General features: G+C 38.7%; 1 protein-coding gene across 3 annotated transcripts in view; it reads right to left on the reverse strand.

The window, feature by feature from the left end:
• Window positions 1-253: 253 nt before the first annotated feature.
• Window positions 254-21,267, reverse strand: part of MICAL3 (microtubule associated monooxygenase, calponin and LIM domain containing 3) — a 195,125-nt gene continuing 174,111 nt past the window's right edge. For all 3 annotated transcript variants that reach the window (XM_070947144.1, XM_070947143.1, XM_070947142.1), the window contains 7 exons: window positions 19,041-19,148; window positions 18,235-18,328; window positions 13,282-13,332; window positions 5,152-5,217; window positions 2,424-2,523; window positions 1,374-1,447; window positions 254-769 (listed from right to left, as the gene is read on the reverse strand). In XM_070947144.1, the coding sequence (XP_070803245.1) occupies window positions 585-769; window positions 1,374-1,447; window positions 2,424-2,523; window positions 5,152-5,217; window positions 13,282-13,332; window positions 18,235-18,328; window positions 19,041-19,148 (678 nt within the window). In that variant the 3' untranslated portion in view covers window positions 254-584. The remainder of the gene's footprint in view (window positions 770-1,373; window positions 1,448-2,423; window positions 2,524-5,151; window positions 5,218-13,281; window positions 13,333-18,234; window positions 18,329-19,040; window positions 19,149-21,267) is intronic.

Consider the following 21,267-nt stretch of genomic DNA (forward strand, 5'->3'; position numbering starts at 1 on the left):
CAGATATGGATGTTCCTCCATACGTAGACCACAGTGGCAGCTTCGGATTTCTTTGGTGAGAAGAGCATATACACAGTGTGCTTTGTGAGTGGTTTGCTCTTCCAAAGGCTGCTACAAGGTGACCTTTCAGAAGATTTAATTAGACACCCCTTTCCTTTGTTATATAAATGAACAAATCCATTAATACCACAGGTTGGGTAAATATGAAATGAACAGGTTATGGCCCACCTAAATTGGTTAAAGTTCTTTAAAAAAAAAAAAAACATCACACAAAATATTTTCGTTTTTTAGTCTCTCTCGGAGATCACACGCACACAAAAAGACATTGACCTCTTGCACAGGTCCTCAAGGAAGGCACGCAATCTCAGATCACGACTTCGTTCTTGGCTCTGTAGCCTCACCCAGGACTCTGATTCCTTACAAGCAACCCTCTTAGAAAGAAGCTCCTGGCTCAAGCACTCAGCTGCTGCAAGTTTCCTGAAGCAATTCCTGCTCCAAGTTGTCTCCTCTAACCAGGCAGCTCCATCTAACTTGGCATATGCCAAGTGGACAATGCAGTTCAGCAACCAGTCATGGTGATACACTCAGGACCAGTTCAAGTTGAAGCCTTTGGACAGCATAACTGCTTCTAAATCCTTGTCTTCCTCCTTCTCTCGAAGGCGCTGTTCTTCAAGTAGAGCCACAAGAGAATCTCTCTGCTCCACCACCTCTAGCATTTCATTCAAGATCTTCTTCTCCTCCGAGAGTTCTTCATCTGTCTTTAGCTGATCTGGATAGAGGGAAAACAGTAAACCTGTCAAGTCAAGATGTCCTAAGGATATGTTTCTACTGAGAACAAGAAACCCCCTACCATCCTAAACCTCACTGAAGATGTTACTTAGCCTGTTAACGAAACGTTTGGAAACCAACCCACAAGCTCGGAGAACGAATCTTCGCCCTCATTCTCTGGGTGGTTTACAATGTCAGCATATTGCTCCTGACTATCTGGGTTCTCATTTTACTGATCTTGGAAGGACGGAAGACCGAGTCAACCTTGAGCTGGTCAAGATCTAATTCTAGACCGTGGACAGACTTTACCTGCAATATTGCATTTAACCACTGCCCCATAAGAAATTGTGACTTTTTTGCCAGATGTAATGGCCAAACAGTGATACACGATACTGATAATAAACATGTTGCTATTTGGTAAAGGATTGGTATGGGAATAATAAAAGTCATCCTTCAGGATTTTTAGCCAAATTAAGTAGAGGTAACTCCCCAAATGGTTATGACACTATCTGATAGCTTTAACAATATTATCCGCCTAATTTGCCTGTCAACTTCAAGAAGAAGTTGAAGAAGAAATAGAACAAGAAACCCTCTACCAGGCTTACCTTCCACTGCCATCCTCTCTCGAAGCTCTTGCTGTAACCGGCTCTGCCTGTCCTCTAGTTCTAACTCGCGTGCACTGAAAAGAAAGGTAGAGAATAGTTAATTATGGCTCATTTCATCAGGAACCTCAGTTATGACTTGAGAATGCTCAGGAAATGACATATTCCAATATTTTCTCTCTTTTTAAAGGATTCTTGAAAGCAAGCAAGCTTTCAAGAATAGTGACAACCTTCAGTTTTAACATCTGTGCTATTTTTGTGGCATGACGTTATTTCCAGGATCAAAGGAACTTCACAAGTGCATGAACTCAATAATCTTTAATTAAATAAAATGTTCAATTCACTTCCACAGATTACAAAGGAGGACTGAGTGAAGCTATTCTCTGATCTAAGGTGAGCAGGTAAACACCCAGGTGGGATATTTCAACATCAGCACTTTTGTACTTTTCCTGATGTACATCGATAGAAGAACAAAAAAGGATACTAAGATGGTGCACCCATTGAAAATTCTAGGTGGAGAATTCTAGTTTTATGTAGTTATATATGAACCTTTCTTTCCATATATAGAAAGAAAAATAAGCTCAGAAAAAAAAGGGGAAAAAAATCTATGACAGAATCTGCCAGATGTGCTGAATATACCTGTATTAACAAGAAGGGCATTCCAAATCATGATTTCTCTACAACCCAAACGGTCCACACTATCATATCAATCAGTTCTAGGGTTATTCCTGTTAATGATTAGCAGTTTTGAACAATCGGAATTTTGAATGGGTGTACTGCAGGAATCACAGTCTAGAACTGTGGAAGCTGTCTATCATGGACTCAGCGATTCATCTAACACAGTACTGTCTATTCTGATTTTTTCATTCACCTTTCATTCATCACCATCTTTTCATGTGTCATCCATTCAAGTCTTTTCATTCATCTTTAAAGCCATTTTCTACTTTTCACGATTATCAGAAAGCAGCACGTCAATAACTGCAACCATATTGGTGCTACAACATATTTGTTACTTTTCTACGTTGGGGTGCAAAATACAGAATGCTTACTCACAATATCATCAGCTCTGATTCATAGCGCACCAGAGCGTTCTTTTCCTGCACCAGCTTGAACCACTCTTGCATCAGTTTAGGGTCATCCTTCTTCCCCATGCCTGCCAAGAGAAAGGTTGGAGTCAGCTCTCGGACACACGGTCTGCTATTTTCACAAGCTCAACAGTCAGGCAGGGACAAAAATGGAGGGGGGGGGGGCAAAATGTGCAAAGAAAGCTGAGCGAGATGCTGCCAGAGCGCTCCCATCAGGTTTGTTTGTTAGTTTGCCTCTAACACACATAAAGTTAAAACAAAAACACCCCTAAACTCTCCCTTGGATCTGTGCATTCATCTAGATTGGAGGTCTTCAAACTTGGTAGCTTTAAGACTTGTGGACTTCAACCCCCAGAAATCTCCAAACTATTCTGGGAGTTGAAGTCCACAAGTCTTAAAGCTGCCAAGTTTGAAGACCTCTGATCTAGATTCTTCCCTAGATGATAGGTCTCCCACCCCAGAATAAATAGTCAAAATGGCAATGCTCTGTTCGATACTGTGTTGTATTTCTTACGGTAATTTGTGTAATTTCAGACCTTTAAGCAGCCTAGCTTTGAATAACGGATATGAGGTGATCTGGATATTCAAAAGCATGTGAATCTTTCACCCATTCTCATAACTCAGAACACAACTTGACACATAGCTACAGAGTGATTAACAGACAGATCACTGTACAAACTCAGCACACTTCCTTGTGTCACAGCTAATTTAAAATATCTTTGTTGACATGGCCTGTACATTATATTAATGACTAAAAGCAATCATTTCCTGATTTCTATCACAATAATTTCTAGATGTATTTTCTAGTAGTAGATCCAACAACAATCTCTGAGAGCAGATTAAACGGCATATTATGTTTGTGCAAATTAGTTGCATCCACAACCAATGTATAATATACAATGGCAGTTCATTACAGACAATACCAATTCAAATACAAACAATGTGATTCTAAGGTGATTCTGATTGTGAAGGACTTGCCTCTGTTGGCTAAGTTGACCTAGAAACATTTAGAAAATTGGCAAATGGAGAGACCATCAACAAAAGTTTCCCAAACTCTCATATATCCAAAAGATAAGTCTTTTCTCTTAATGTGAATCTATCCCAACGTTCCTGAACTGACACAAACCACTTGTTTTGGAACTGCCATTTCTAAAATTCACAGACAGTAAAATTAAAATATCATCAATAAACTATATCAAAAGGTGTTTTGTATATTTAAAAATGCAGGGCCTTCAACAGTGTACGGTTAGATTTAAAAGGCCAAGAAGAAATAGCAGAAGTGAAATAATCAACCAACAAAGTAGATCCTAACCGAAGAGTGTTTCCCCAGAATTTCATCAGTACAGTGTAAAATTGCTGAAGTCATAATCAATTTGGATTCTTTGCGCAGTTTTATAATTCCATCTGAATGGAACAGTTTTTTCCTGTTGGATCATATTATTAGATCACATTAGCAGCAGCTGGTTTATATAACAAAACGTATTTCTAGCATCTGTTGAGAAAACACAATAGTCCTTGAAACAAGACACTGTTTCAGGAATCTCACTGTTGTTTGAACCTCATCGTTGAACTGAAGAGGTATGGTCCACTGGTTCTTGGTAGTATTCTTACTTCCAGTGGCCTGGCGTCCTGTGCTTTTTCCTCCTCCAAACCACTAAAATATCTATGGAATTAGGAGAACAGAAACTATATGAACCCTTCATCCTAATGCATTACGGTTTTCATGTAACTGTTGTAACTGCCAATACCTGTCCATTGCTCAGTCCAAGCATGCTTTTCTGAGCATCTCTGCACAAGTGCCCTTATAGCCATGATGAAAGGAGAGAGAGAAAGAAAAGCTTATACATGCAAATGGCCAGAATGGTGGAGCCATGAAAAGCGTTGGAAATCCTCCCCACTCTTTCCACTGAGAGGATACATCAAAGAAAAATTCCTAAACAAAATAGCCAAATATGTGTTATTACTGACCTAGAGAAACTTTTTTATTTGACTTATTTTGTAAAAGCCAATGAGCAGAAGGAGGAGGTGGAGGTGGGGAAGAAGCATGTATAGTGGATGAAAGCCCACCATGAAAAGCAGAAACAGTGTTTAGCATAAGTTACACACAACAGTCACATTCCACCCCTTTGCCCCATGCCTTGGGAAATGGAAACTCTACAATGGATATTGGGTCCACATGAGATAAAGTTGAGAAAATGCTTAGCAAGATATGGACGTCAGGAAATCAAACTAGATCACACAAGTCAGGAGGTTGACCATTCAAATTTGAGGGAAATCAAGGAAATCAGTTGCAAAAAACCAAACCAAACCAAACCAAACTACAGTATTTCTTTTTCCCGTTAATTTTATAAGGATTTTGTTTCTCCTCTATTTTCCAAGAACCTCTTTGGGATATCTAGCATGTCAAACAGGAATTTTGTTGTGTTGGACTATTACCACCCCAAAGAAAGAGCTTCAGTAGTCTGGAGTATTATAGTTACCCTCACAGTTCACATCTAAAAAAGGAATATTGTAATTTTACAATATTATCAGGGACATTTTGAAATACTTTTGATAGTGAAGGTATCACTGAGTAAGAAGGAAAGAAAGGAGAAGTTTGTGAAGTACTTAAACTGTCACATGTTGACTGGTGTCCCTATATAAATTCAAACTGCAGTTTGGAACGTGGATGGAGGGAATGCAAGAATTTACGTTACCTTCATGGGCACAGCAAGGACAGAAGGAGAGAGGTCTACGGCGTGGTGTCCCGGCATTGGGCTCAACTTCAATAGGACCAAAAATGGGAGAGGAAGAAGGGACGGGAAGAGGATATCGGAAGTGGAAAGAAAAAGGAGGAGAAACAGGGTGAAAATAAACAGACAAGCAAAAGGACAAAAAAAAAAAGCACAAGAGTGAGAAAGAAAGGAAGCAACCAACCAGAAGAAAATAGGAAAGAAAAAAAATAATACAAAAAATGGAGACGCAGAAACAACTGTCTACAAATGAAACATCCCTTGTCAACACTGAGGAAGAGAACAGACTGGGGCATTGGAAACGAAAACAGCAAGAGCCACAAACATTACCAGGATGAAGAAAAATTGCCAAGATTTGACATGTTTTGCGCATGTAGATTTTTCACACAATATTACACTTTATGGATATAAAGAGAAGGTAATACTAAGAGGTTGGTGAGCAATATTTCTAAGAAAGCAGGATTACAAAATATGTTTGAAAGGCCACTTTTAGAGTTGGTTTCATGTTGGGATGAGGGTCCCCCCACAAAAATGGGTCAATGATAGAAAATGTTTAATGTTTAGAAAACAAAGGCAGATAAAGAAGGACCAACTACCCAACATTTTCTAAAGCAGATTGACCAGGATTATGTATCCCTTATGTTAAATATTTTGGGGTTGGAGCCAAAAACTTCTCCTTCTGCCCAAAATATCTATAATCACAGAAAAGAATCTTTGGCTACAACTTGTTAACGAATAATATGCTTAGACTGGGCCTGCCTTAGCTTCATCCAATACGTTTTGTTCTTAGTACATATACACTTGAACCTTTCTAACTTCCATATTATTATAAATTGAACAATGTTTATTACTAAGCACAGATATTTCCCCCTTTTGAATTTCATGTGAAACATAAGTAAGGCCCCAAATAGAACTCCATCAGCTATTGCTTTAGACTTTAGGCCTTCAAATAGAAAGAGAATGCAGAAAACTATGGAATATACTCCATTGAGCTATTATGTATCTATAAAGGAAAAATTTGCATGGAACCAGGACCAGTAAACAAACATTCCTTCTGAGAGAGACACAGAATTCCTCCCTCTGAAGAGACAGGAGGAGGCATATTTCTCACTGTTCGATTTTCTGAATCAACGTTAGATCTCAGCTGTTGTTTAGACAAATCCAATCATTTCTTATCTAGCTGTTGACTAGAAAGGTCCACCCAACATCATGAAGAATTCAAGATACACTCTAAATCAGGAATGTCAAACTCATGTCATCACGGTGTCGTCACATGATGTATTGGGACTTTCCCCCCCCCTTCGCTAAACTGGGTGTGGCCAGCATGTGAAGCATCCGGCCTGCAGGCCGTGAGTTTGACAGCCTTGCTCTAAACGTTTCCAGAGTGGATTATCTAATATCAGTGGTGTTTACTAGGCATGGAAGGCCCAGAACAATAATACATGCTGAAGAGGAAAAACTCTGTGGGAGGGCCCAGAGGGAGCAACTACATGAGTTTATATGTAAAGAGACAAAGTCTTATACAAAGATTTATGACGTAAGGATTACAGCAGATGAACTGTAGTGAAACTACTGTGAAATGAGGAAGAACCATCACATTCCTTAGAAAGCATTCAGTAGAAGCCAGAGTTACATGTACTCAAAATGGAAGAGTAAGAGAGTCATGTTTTCCATTTTGAAGAACTACACAATTTGGGAAGGGAAGTTCTTTTAGAAGGGACCATCACAGAACTAGAACAGAAACACACAGGATGGATTAAAATTAAAGAAACACCAGTCTGCAAACAGGGTGGGGATAAACCAATTTTCATAGACAGAAGAAACATTTATATTGAGTATGGAAAAGTTTAATCAGAAGAAAGGAGGGTACAGTACGGTAGCTACATAAATATTTTACAAAGTATATATTTTCTAAAATCATATTTGAAGAAATTCCACTGCTGGTATCTATAGCATATCTAGAGAGAGAGATATATAATAATAATAAAATAACTAGCTCAAATGTCCCCAAAGTGGATTTTTGTTGTTGTTTGAGAAAATCAGACTTGGAGATGCATGTCGACAAGAACAATCTATGTATTAATTAAATAACAAAATAAATCTGGAAGAATAAGTTTTAATTTTAAATTCTCTCTCAAGATCCCAGATTGGGTATCTATTTCAAGCTATTGGAATTTTACAGCTCTAACTGACTAGGTTTGCATCAACAAAGCAGCATGGGAATGTCCTCTTGAACTTTCACAGCCTCTAGATTGACAGGTAGCAACCATAACAAAGAAAGTGTTTACACAATAACAGTCACTGAAGCAACCGTGACTATTTCTGAAGTAGCAACAGTCATCTGTGCATGAGGACATCATACTTAGACTACCGAAAAGTGTTTCCTATCTAACCTAATCCTTTAAAAGTATATATAAAATGCATCATCTAGGTTGCTAACTGGTACACAGGTTATACAACACATATCAAAGATCTACATGGTCTATCAAGTGTTAAATTTAATTATAAAACCTTGTAGCCTGACTATCCCTTGGATGATTTGTCAAATAATTAAATTTTGCAGAAAAAACCTTGTTGAAGTCACCAGAGTCACAGACCTCTCCTTCTCCAATCCAACAGCAAAGACTCCCCCAACCTCAAAAAGATCCTTTCTATCAAATACTACACAATAAAGTAAACTTCCCTACTCTCACATCTTCCATGTATGTCAGGCTGCAACTCCATCATCTCCCACAAACATGGTCCAATTGTAATAGATTTTTTAGTAGAAGACATCTGGAATAGTGCAGGGCAGGGAATGTTGAAGCAAAGCATTAAATAGGTGAATTACATAACATTCATCTCCACTGTTTTGTTGATCAACCAATGCAGAGCTACACCTTGTACATCTCACAGGCTTGCAAAGCTCAACACTCAATACAGAACTGAAAAATTAGTTCTCTCGTGTTTGTTTGTTTGTTTGTTTGTTTGTTTGTTTGTTTGTTTAAATGAGATTTGACCATCACTTGAAACCCATTGGACTCTAATGAATTGAAAGAGCTTACAAAACGAAACACAGCACAAAATACAAAATATACTTGTAATTAAAACAGTAAACTTCAAAATCTAATTCTCCAAACTGGAGACTAACATTAAAATTCACTTGGTGCAGCACTGCTGGTTAAAATTAATCCCTAACAGTTCTGGAAGGCCATGATGGAGGACTCTCTTGTTTCATGGGTGCTGTTAAAAGAATGGCAACCGCTGAGTGTTCCCCACTGTGTCTCCTAGTAGCTGGGGACCATTAGCAAGTGCTTCCTAATTTTTTGAACAGGCAAGCAAATAACGGCAATCTCTACAATACCCAGGCCTTGGGCCAGTACAGGTCTTCGCAGCCAGCATCTTCTACTGCATCCAAAAACCTACCACTGATCACGGCAGCTCCTGCAGCAGCAGTCTAATGAAATTCACTTCCAAACATCTTGATTTGTAACAACAAGGTAAAAGGTAAGTGGTCAAATTAAGCTAAAAGATACCTCTTTAAATAGAGTAAGGAATAAAAATTAGAAGAAAGTAAGCAAAGATAAAGTTCAAAGTATAAGACAGAAAGAAAAAGAAAAATAGGAAAGAAAAAAAAGATATAAAGAGGTAGATTCACAGCAGGTATAAGTACAATTATAAATTTACCTCTTTCTCCAAAGTTGCATTATGTCTCCTTTCTATGATCTATCCTATCTAATTATCAAAACCATGAATTGTAAATTTCATTTTTTTTTTGTTTTATGCAAAAAGTCTGTAACAGGTTTTGAATTGGCAATAAATATTTTTTCTCTAATCAAGCAAATTAACTTGGCAATCTCAGCAAGTTCTATCGTCTTCTAATGCTGACAGCCACAATAGGTTTTTGGACACAGTTTAGATTTGTATCTGTTTCATATTCTCAATATGGCACATCTAACATTTTTTAACATTCACATTAATTTTGACTTTATCATATCACAAATATCTATGCCACCCAAATCTCAGGTCATGTCCTTCTAACATTAAGAGCTTTTTATTTCCCAGCAGCATTCAGTCTTTTATCCAAACCAAACAACAAGCTGCAAAATATAATTTCAAGTCGGGTAAAACTAGTTTTCCTTTTTCCTTTGGATCTTGTAACACCTTATGTTTAAATTGTGATTTTTTTCCCCTCCACTTGCCACATAAAGTTAGATATATCCCTTTGCCACTGCTTAAGTGGTGAATCAATTGTCAATACAGGTATTATCCAAAATAAAAACATCACTAAAACATCGGACTTCCAGGGAAGAAATGGTGAACTGAAGATGAATTCACTAAAAGTGAAGCTGATGATCTTGGCAGAATGAAGATGATTCGGCGAGTAGACAGGCTCTTTATAATACCTCTCTGGATAAGGAGAGGACACGAGATCACCCACAAGTGTTCCAGATAGCACTTTTCATGAGGAGATTGCAAGACAGCAGTCTCTGGGCAAGTTCAGATGAGGGAATAGCTCTCGTGATCCAACTACTGTTGCATCTTTAAGGACCCTTGATTCACATATTTCCTTTTCTAATTAATTTCAGAAATTCAACTTCAGTCAAACTCAGTGTTGAGTTAGAGCAAGGTCCTCTAGTGAGATTTACCACAAGTAAGCTAAAACTGGTGATAAATTATCTTAGAGCTTTCACATGCCCTCCCTCAACATTTAAACAACTTTCCCCGACACAGCACCTTGCAAATATATTGGGGCACAGCTCCCAGAATTCCTCACTTCTGACCGAGTTGTTCAGATGAAGTCACATTCTGAGGGTTTCTTTTGGAGGGAAACACTAATCCCTCAGATTTTCACAATAGTAACTGAAGACTCCCTTCATTAGATATTAATAAAAGCTGCTAAGTTTATTGTAGATATTTTAATTGGATATTTTAATTGGAAATTCCTATTCCAGTTCCAATTCGATTTGTGAGCATTCTGGCAGCCCCGTGACAAAGTAATTGCATCAACATCAGTCACACAACATGAACTACAACTAGAAAGCCACAACTTTCCTTTTCTGCACTTAACACAGCATTGCATTTAAAGCAATGTTTCTCAAGCTTGGCAAATTTAAGAGGTGTGGGCTTCAACTCCCAGAATATCCCAGCCAGCAATCCATATGTCTTAAAGTTGCCAAGTCAGAGAAATACTGATATAAAGGGATACTGCCATTTAATTAAAGGAATATCCATTTTTCCTTTGGGTGTTTAGATTTTGAAATCTCAAAAATAGCTGAGAAGCAAATATTTATGTCATGGTTTAAGAGAAATAACTGGAAATTGTGTCATTCTATTAGCATAATTTCAATGAAAGAAACACCATATAAATAATTCCAAAATTATTTAGCGAGGCAGAAAGTAATAAGTAGTAGTGCTGCATACAGTCCATTTTCCAAATGGAATAGGCAGATAGCCAAAGGACACAGGTTATGGAAAGCAAATTTGATTCGTTTTTTTGTTTGTTTGAGCAATGTAAAACTGTTATATGAAAAATGACAGTGTTCCTTTAAATTATTTCAAGAACTATTTTTTAAAGCCATCAGTTAGCAAAAGTGAAACGAAGACTGTTTTCCAGGAGGAATTAGGAAGAGGAAGCAGAAATAGTAGTAGAGTGGGAAGAACATCAGCCAGGAAGGAGAGCCTGCTAGGTGTAACTTAGCATTAACCCTTTTACAGCTCCATCTATAGACACAAAGCTTTCTAGAAAGACACTGAAAACTTGGTTCTTCCCTCGGAGCACGATGCTGAATCAGTGATCATTATGTGTTAAGATAAATGAGATGAATTCTTACTTTGGCACCGAAGGTATTAATACTGTGTATTTTTAAAAACTATTGCTGGATTTTTATTATTTGCATCTCTAGCTGCTTTTAATGTTGTTAGCCACCCAGAATTGTTTAGCAAGCAGGCAGCCATATAAACTGAACATAAATAAATACACAACATGATTCTGTCCTGTATCTTACAAAACAAAATATATTGGACTAGCACTGCGTCCCTATAAATTGTAGTGTTTGTGAATGTAGTAGCACATATGTGAAGCTTCAAGCAATCTATGAGTGAAATATGTATAGGGGGGTTTTTGCAACCATCGAATCCCGAAATACATTAAAAAAAATTATACTGTAAATGAAGTATAAATGAACACACTTTTTTCTTGAAGCAAGGCTTCAAGGGTGGATGGAAAAAGGTTAACAGCCTTGGAAAAAGGATTGTCAAGATTTCTAAAGAAAGAATATGTGAAACTGGAGTTTGATGTGTCTTTGTCATTCACACAGTGGAATTCACAGTAGCTGAATGCAAAAACAAAAATATGAATTGCATTCCAAAAGTCATCAGCTCGAGTAATAGTAATCTAGAACTATATTTCTCAACTTTACAAGTGTGGACTTCAGCTCCCAAAATCCACCAGTGAAATCCACACATCGTAAAGTTGCTAGGGTTGAGAAATACTTCCATCTGGCACTTCCTAAGTGTAAAATGTGCAGTATAGCAAACGATAATGGCCCCTTTTCAATTCAGTGACTGCTACATATGGAAAGAGATTTAGAGATTTGAGCCTCCTAAATAGGCTGTCATGCTATCAAGCTGCTAGAAGAATAGAATTTCTAATTAATTTGTTACTGAATAAACTTGTCTAAATTAAATTAATCAATATTCCCAATGCTTAGGCCTATGCAAATATCCAGGAATGGATCTCGCAGTTCTGGATGAAAACAGAAAACCACAATTCCTAGAAGTAATAGTCCAAAAACTCACTATAGGAATAAAACACATGATTAATCCTAGGACAAAAAGAAAAGATGTTTTCATTATGAACAAAGGACCAATTTCTTGACAGGTCATTTTGAGCAGTGAGATTCTTCTTCAGGGAGGGACAGCTTGAGTTGATGTGAAAGCCAAGTCTGATTTCACTTTGAAAAAAGTTGAACCAGGGCCATCTGAAAAACTGTTTTAATATTCAAAGCAGTCTGTGCCTTGTCACATATTCTCTGCAGTTTTGAGGTCTCTTCTGTATGTTGTTACTATATCTAATGCAAGAGTGAGCAACCTGTAGCCATCAGTTAATGCTGAACTACATCTTACATTATTGCCATTATTCTTGGCAATGATGGCCAAGGTTCTGAAGGAGGAAATGAAAGCATAGCAACTGCTGGCCGAGGAATCCTGGAAGTTGAAGTCCAAATACCTTAAAGTGGTTTAAGTTTGAGAAACATCACTCTAGAGCAGGGGTCTGCAACCTTAAACACTCAAAGAGCCATTTGGACCCATTTTCCACAGAAAAGAAAACACCAGGAGCCACAAAACCCTTCCTGTGCCTGACTGTTTCTTGAGCGGCCACAAAACTAGCATATAGAGTTGAATTAAACATTCTGTTTTCTTCTGAAACTTTTCTTTTGTTGGATTTATCCATGGTTGGCCTACTGGGGGTTGAAAAGCTCAATAAATCGTGTGCCGGCGGATGTCGCATGTTGGCGGTTGTGATACCTATTTTGAATGATAGGGAGCCGCAGCAGAGGGGTGAAAGAGCCACATGTGGCTCCAGAGCCGCAGGTTGCTGACCCCTGCTCTAGAGGATCACAAGGAGCTTTCTCTTAATCTATTTCCATCCCTCCTTTTTTTACAGCATCAAGCTTGATTGTTTGCTCATTTATTTATTTATTTATTAGATTTAAAGGCTGCTTGACTCCAAAACAACATTTGGTGGCTTATATTTTGAAAGAATAGAAAACAATAAAAAAGAAAGAAAGAAACCATGTACTGTATGTCCAGACAAGACAAATTCCACATGTTACAAAAGGTAGGTACACGTGGCAGGTATAATTTGCTTTCTCGGTCTGGTGCTTGCCAGCCAAACTGAGTTCTGAAACAAAAACCTGCTAATGAAAGGACTGCTCTAGAGAATGAAGTCTTTCCTTTGAGCTGGAAAAGGGGTTGTGCCCTCGCCAATCCATTGGGTGGTTCCATCTCATGGCTTGTGAGCTGGGGTGGCGAGAAGTCAGTGCAGGGGAACTGGAGCAGGAGAGGGTGTCAGCAAGGTTAGTGCCAGAAGAGAGGGTCTGCCATACATACCACCCAGATGCAAGTCGATGAGGTCACTGTAATAAGACTCTCCCCAATAGTCTACAACAAGGAATTGGTGAAGAGAGAGAGTTATTGGTTCAAGTCCCCCCTCCCCCACCTGCCCTCCCCACTCCCTGCCCAGATTTCAAAGCATTCTATTAGAGAAATTGCAAACATGAGAATGTACAGAGAAAGACAGAGAGAGAGAGAGAGAAAAGAGAGACAGAAACAACAATAAATCATGCATCTTTATAATCATCATATGCACATACATATATATGATAGATACTAAAAAGACAAGGAAAGGAAGTAACATTCCCTTTAAAAAAATAGGCAGGCAAGACAGGCAGGGATGGACTTCCAAGCAAAGAAAGGGAACAGGCTACGTTTTGTAAAGTTTATTTCAGCATGTGCACTTCCCTGTTTCTTATATGTCATCGGAGGGGCATTAAGGAAGGTTCTGCAAACATTTTCCAGTGGGAAGAAATTCAATGTATGTAATATGTATTTTCCATTCAACCAAGTAGGAAGGGGCAACTATGTCCATAGGAGAGAGATCAAGAATGTCAAGATGGCAGGCATAGCAGCATGGTGGAAATTCCATCCTTGTGTACATGTGTTGATACTATACTTATGTACAAAGGGGAAGGGCTTTGATCGTGCTGCTGTGGTACGACCTCGACTTGTTGATAAAGTCTGCTCCCATGAATGCCGCTGGATTGGACACTGTTGAATGTTGCAAGGATGACTTTAAAGGAGAATATTTGTAGCTCAGGTTTGAAATGAGGGGTTCTTGGTATTCTCTGAGTTTGCTTGTTCCATCTTCAGTCTAGGTAATAGACTGGTAATATCATATCAGACTGATGGTATTACCTCGTTTGGATATTGAAATATCTGCAAGAAAGCAACCAAGCTCAGAGAGCACCAAAATCCCCTCAAGGATGACTTTCTTCCTTCATCCTTCAGTTGCTCAGCCATGTTGCCTGCTTTTATCTAGGAGGCTAAAGAAATGCGAAGTTTTCTTCTCCCAACTATTTTTTTTTACATTTTACTCGTTCTTCAGAGGAACATTCACCAATAGGACTCAATAGAATCCAGGAGTTTGCTTATGAGATCCTAAGAAATTCTCAGTTGTTAAACAACTATGTAACAACTTTTCTCAACAAACAATCATTTTGTATAAATAAAATAATAATTAACGTAGTCCATCTGATGTAGCCTTCTTCACAGAACTAAAAAGTGCAGGCCAACACTGTTGGAACTGAGCAATAGTGTAATAAAAACAACACAAAATCTCAAAACTCAGTGGCATTAAGGAGTTGCCATGTCTCTTCTGCAGAAAAGGAATATTCTTCCCCAAAATTATGTTCTACAGAGAGATCCAAAGGAAAATTCTTCCAGTAGAACTTCCTTTAGATCCAAAATGTGATTTTAAAAAAATATTTGCAAAGTAATTATGTGAATATTTTTATTTATTAAAAGCATCCCCCTTTATGGGTTATAAAAAGAAGAAAAAGACATAGAATATTAATTACTTGAAATTCAATTTCTAGTAAGAAATTACCAATAACACACCCAATGTACCAAACCTTCCTTTGTGGCTTTCTTAGGCAGCACACAGAGAGAAGTTGGCGTCAACTGCCAATGTTTGTAAGCACTATTAAAAAGCATTAAAATTTGATTATTGTTCATTTGCCATTGGGAAGAAATAGAAGTTTGATTTTTTCCCCCTCCAGTGCCAAGATATCTCAGGTTACTTCTAAACTGTATGAACTATAATTCTCTTGACAGAATACAAAAATTTTGCTTAATGCAGAGAACTCCACAGAAAACAATATATAGAGTGCAAATTTGTGCTTTAGGCAGAAGAGAGGTTTTCTGTGTAGTCCAACACCTTAGCCATCAATCCATTTTGGCTATTTATCAAATGTATACTAAAAAGAAATATAACTAGAGGTTATATCTAAGGTCAGTGATGGCTAACCTTTTTTCCATCGCATGCCAAAAACAGGGAAAGTGTGGAGAGGTCGTGCACGCATGTGCCCACATCCATAATTCAATTCCTCCCCATGCCCCACCACCCCCTTCGCATGCGCGCTCGACCCCTCCCCCCTGCGCTCCCCCTGCTTTTGGCACACTATGGCAAAAAGGTTACTGGTAGGCCCAGTAGGCCCATTTTTCACCCTCCCCAGACTCCAGAGGCTTTCTTGGAGCCTGGGGAGGGTGAAAACAGCCTTCCCCACCCCCGGGAGGCCCTCCAGAGGCCAGAAACAGCCCGTTTCCTGACTTCCGGTGGGCCCGGAAGGCCCAAAAACCAGCTGGCTGGCACACGCATGTGTCTGGAACTGAGCTAGGGCAACGCTCGTGTGCCCACAGATATGGCTCCGTGTGCCACCTGTGGCACCTGTGCCATAGGTTCACCATCACAAGTCTAGGTATACCTCCAGAGTGAAACAACCCACTTTACAAGGATGTTATTTTAACATACATCATCAGCCAACAAAGGATGGGAAGTTTTTCTTCCCATCATGCAGTGTCAGAAGAGCATCATCTCTTGCCACACTGACAACTAGTCATTAAAGGAGAGACAATGCTGCTCTTCAGTAATTTATTTCAAAAATTTTATACCACTGCATTCTGTGCAGTATACAACAACAACAACAAAACAGTATCAAGAATAAACTATAATGAAGTACAATAAAAGTCCAAGGTGACCCATCAGTATAATATAGGCACTAAAGGCTACTTAAAATGAATGGCATGTTAGTGTCTTCTTAAATGCCAGAAGCGATTGGACTAGGCGTAGAGTTGAGGGTAGAGTTTTGAAAGATGTGGGGGATACCACAGAGAAGTCCTGCCCCTTAACTTCACACCATAATTGTATTTTTTTTTGGCAAGACCTATCTAATTCTTTTGAGACCAGGGAGATTCACTTGGGATTACCGCTAAATGCATCAAACTGACAAACTACATTTAAAAAAAAACAACACATGGGAAGATATAGGTGGGAAATACTTGAGGATAAGTCACTATTGAGATTGAAGTGACATGTGCATCTAGAAATAGTATGTTCCAATTGATATCAGAAGAGTCTGAACAAAGTCTACATTCTCTTTCTTTTTCAATAATAGTATCAAACTATTTTAAATTCTTAACCCTAAATTGAAAAGACAATTAACAGTAATGATGGGTTGGCCCAAAAGCGAAGCCTTGGGGAAGGCAGATCTCTGGATATTTTCCTCAGCCACTACTTTCCTTATCTCCCATCACATTTTGTATATATATAGTGGAACTATGAAGATCTTCTGCCTACCAGCTCACCATCACTGCATGTAATATTTGGGAGGTAATGACCTCTCATTTTACAAGATTGCTCAGTCTCTTGTGGCCCTATTTACCAGGATGTCATAGACAGCCCAACCAAAAAGAAAAGAACTTGCATTGGCAGCTATCTGAAGGAAATCTACATGTGAAAGGACACAAATGGATTAAAGCATCACACCCTGTTGAACCAGGAAAGTGGACTAACAAAGGCATGAATTAGCTATAGACTATCTTCAAATGTATCTTCATCAATGCCTTAGAAAAGCATGGGTGATAACCTCTCTAGAACTGATAAAGGGATTACAATACAATGTAAGAGGTCTAGGAGGGAAGGTTCTCAGGAGGGGAATTTCTCAGGTTGTCCCAAAGGTGCTTTTTTTTAAAAGGCAATTGGACTTCCTGATTTTTCTTTAAGTTATTCTCATCCAACAAATGTCTTCAGTTCTAACTAACTGGTGGGAAGTCCTTTAAAAAAGTACCTTTGGGACAATACAATGCAAGAGAAAAACCTCCTCCTAAAACTACTCCTACTATTAACTGGAGATGTTCACCTCCTGTGGTGGTCTTGGGTCTATCTTTCTCTACTCCACTCCCAAGGCTGTGGAACTCTCTTTCCAGTATAATGCAGAGGTTGCTACATATGTATTGTGTGTAAAAAAGCTTTAGACCCACATCTTTCCTGCCCACAACATCCTCATTTATAATTTCCCTCCATCTCAAAGTCCAGGGAAACCTACTGCATGACACAATGTCATCACACTTTGATAACATTTGCTACAGATGGCGTGATGACTAATACTGTTCAAGAAGCTTTCATTTTCTTAATCTGGGGCCTTCCAGATCTGTTCAATTTGCAACTCTCTGATAGCTTGACATTAAAATCTAGAATGTTCATATGACTTAATCCCAAAACTTCTGAGGAACTACCAGTTGAGGGAAGGTTACAACTGACATTTTAAAAGGGGAAACATCAGATTTCAAGTAGAAGTCCTGTGTTTGTTGTGAACTTTTACTTTTTCCTATCTCCATCTACGGTATGTTGACTCTAGGAAATGCTCACTAAAACAAATCACCAAGGGTGCAAACTCATTCTATGAACAGAAGATGCAGAACACCATTTCATGCATTGTATGAATGTATGTTCCATGTATCTTGGTGAGAAGACTGGGTTGGTGAAAAATCAATAAACAGTATGTGGCATTGGTTGGGGCTGTTCTGTGATGGTCCCTTGCAAGGCCACTGATTTCAACTCACAACATCAAGAATTAAAACCATGACAGATTTTCATTGTCTCCCTTTCACTTGCTGAAAACAGCTGAGCTTTTCTTACTAAGGCAAATTTTAGTTCCGAAACGAAGCACAAGTGCATCACAACTTTCTGGAAAACATTAAGAATTGGCCAAAGGCTGAAAAACAGGTTTGGGATCGAAATCCCTTTCCACAGTGTTATCTTGCCATGAACACAACTTTGCAGATAAGGGAACTGGTGAATTTTCATTCATATATTAAAACTATTTGCAGCTTAGAAAGCAACCTGTTTTCCAGAGACAGCATAAAAGTCATATATATTTTTGCAGGAAAATTTGACAACATTTTTTTCTAAAAAGGACAGACACAATACTGAACAGTGGAAAGTACCTGCTTCACCCCGAAGGGCTTTTTCCACTGCAACTCCTCTCTCCTCCAGCTGCCTTTGCTTCTCTTCAACCTGCTCTAATTGTCTTTGGATGATCTATGGAAGGAAAACAATGATCCAAAATGACTGTGCACTCTGCATAAATGAGATTTTCCCCTTCTAGTATTGCAAAGAAAGGCGTGCCCATTAGCAGTCCCATTTCTACACACCCTACCAGTTGATTCTGTAGGACCACTGCAACATAGTCAAGTGCATATCTATGGCTAGTAACTGTTAGGAATATCTCTCCCTCCCTAGCTTTTACCACAGTGACACTTGGAGATGCAGCCACAGAATAATACTCACAGCTGGAAAGAAAACCTTTGCTATATATGATGATGCAGTAATTTATTCTTTCCCTTCTTGAACCTCAGATTTTGTAGGACTTTTACAGTAGCACCCCCAATATACTATACTGCCCAACATTAAAGCAAGCAGGCAGAGATAAAACTTCAAGTTGTACTTGAATGACTACTATCTTCTTTAAGGATTTCATAAATCTGAGGTATATTTTCTTTAACGACTTCATAAATCTAAGGTATATTTTCTTTAAGGACTTCATAAATCTGAGGTATATTTTCTTTAAGGATTTCATAAATCTGAGGTATATTTTCTTTAAGGACTTCATAAATCTGAGGTATATTTTCTTTAAGGATTTCGTAAATCTGAAGTATATTTTCTGATGCACAATGCAGAGAGAGATAGGCCCAAGGTGTTTTCCTTCTTACGCATTCATGCAAAGCATTTTCCCAAAAAGGGATAACTGTACCTGGGCCCTGTGTAACCTCTTCAGTTCTTCTTGTTTGGCTTGACGACGAGCGGCTTTCTGTACTCGCCTGGTCAGTTTGGCGTTGAGTTCCTCCTCCGTGTAGGCTTTCTGCAGTAACAAGAAATAGCAACATAGTCTAATCCCTTGCTGAAATTTATCCCTAGATTCTGGGATTGAAGCATTCTACTTTCTAGAGCACTGTGCCACTTGCTGTGCTTTCTGTTCAGCAAGCAAGTTGTCCTCCCAGGTGGATGTGAGCTAATGGCGCAGCAGGTGAGCTTTGGTGGAGTTCTAAGAGGGGAAGGAAGAGGCTTGAACCAGATGCAAAGCAGTGATTTTGACAGAGAGCTTGAAGTTATGACTGTCTTCTTAATGCTCCTTATGGCCTGTCACATACAGGAGAGATGCTCTTGATTTCATTCATGTTCTTACTACATATAAAATCCTATGTATTATTCCTTATGGATCTATTTAGCAAACATGTAAAGAACTGGGCTAAATATATCTGAGCAAAGTATGGTGCGTGGCCAAGAGCCTTTTCAATGCTGTGGCTAAGACTTTATAGGTAGTCCTCAACATGCAACCACAACTGAGCCCCAAATTTATGTTGCTAAGTGAGAAATTTGTTCAGTGAATTTTGCCCCATTTTACGACTTTTCTTGCCACATTTGTTAAGTGAATCACTGCAGTTGTTAAATTAGTAACATGGTCGTTAAGTGAATTGCTTATCAGAAGGTTGCAAAAGGTGATCCCATGACCCTTGGACACTGCAACAGTCATAAATGTGAGTCAGTTGTCAAGCTTCCGAACATAAATCACGTGACCATGGGCATGCTGCAATGGTCATAAGTGTGTGAAAAATGGTCATAAGTCACTTTTTTCAGTGCCATTGTAACTTCGAATGGTCACTAAGCAAACTGTTGTAAATTGAGGACTACCTGTAGTCTGCAATTCAATTCACATTTCAAAAACCCTTTGAATGACCCAAGTTGCACTCTCAACATAATGAGAAGAGATATATTATGCATTTTGTGATTCACTTGGAAACCACACCACAGGAAAAGGGCTGAATTCTCCATCATAATATTTAAAACAAATCAACTTCCAACGTATCTTCAACCAAAGTACTTGGGAGAAGGTAGGCTAGAAAATGGGATCCTTGGTGCTCTCTGAGCTTGGTTGTTTTCTAGATGTTTCATTACCCAAACTAGGTAAAATCAGGGAGCACCAAAGACCCCTCATTTCAACCCTAAACTGCAAATATTCTCCTTTATTATAAATGTTTTGCCTATCAGGTCAATATTTGAGGAGAAAATTCATGTCATTAAAGATATAATGGAATCATATTAACAATAGTCTTAAAAGATACACCAGCAGTAGCTGCATTTACACCATAGCTGCTATATAAATTGTCCTATAATGCTATTGTAGGAAGTTAGCACCCACCCCTTTCCTGGAAGAGTGAAATATTTTAGGAAATATGAAAAAGGCAGAATATTATATTTCCCTGGATGAGAAATACGAGAAGCATATTTTACAGACAAAGCAGCTCCCACCTTCCTGTCCCCACCCTTTGTCAATGGGCCATTAAGGCTTGGGCCAGTCTATTCTACATAACAAAGATCTACCTCCTTCAGGCAGAGCCAAAGTAGGAATTGCCAAAGATCCAACAAAGATAGGATTAGCCCTCTACACAATAGCAGCAGAAACTCTCCACATGTGACCTGGGAAGCACATGTGACCATCAGCCAGCAAGGCCCCCACCCCCTGGAAGTCTGACAACCAATCAGGATACTCTTTCGGGGCCCCAAGAAATGCAGAGCCAGAGAGAGCATAAAAACCCGAGGATTTACTGTATCTGCCCCTTTTTCTGTTCAGGAACTCAAGCCATGTGATCCTGTCCACCATTAAACCATCTTTCCAAGCAGTCTCCATGTCTCCAGTGTCTTTTTCCCCACTTGGAGCAGAACCTAGAAGGATGTTTCTTCCAACACTATGATTCATCTTTTTAAAAAAATACGAAATCCAGCATCTAAAATATGACATCTAAGTGATTAATGCACATATTTATTTTCAAGATAGTTATGTGACTTGTATAATTCCTTTTAGAGTTTAAAAATTCCTATGTGTCTAATAAAAAGATTCCCATGGCAATTGTAATATATGCTTTATGACCATTTACTGTATCTCCTTTTATATTAAGAGAGCAGATCCTCATTTATATAAG

This window comes from Pituophis catenifer, unplaced genomic scaffold (assembly GCF_029215685.1).
Source record: "Pituophis catenifer annectens isolate HBS135680 unplaced genomic scaffold, rPitCat1.0.hap2 SCAF_7, whole genome shotgun sequence".
NCBI classification, from domain to species: domain Eukaryota; kingdom Metazoa; phylum Chordata; class Lepidosauria; order Squamata; family Colubridae; genus Pituophis; species Pituophis catenifer.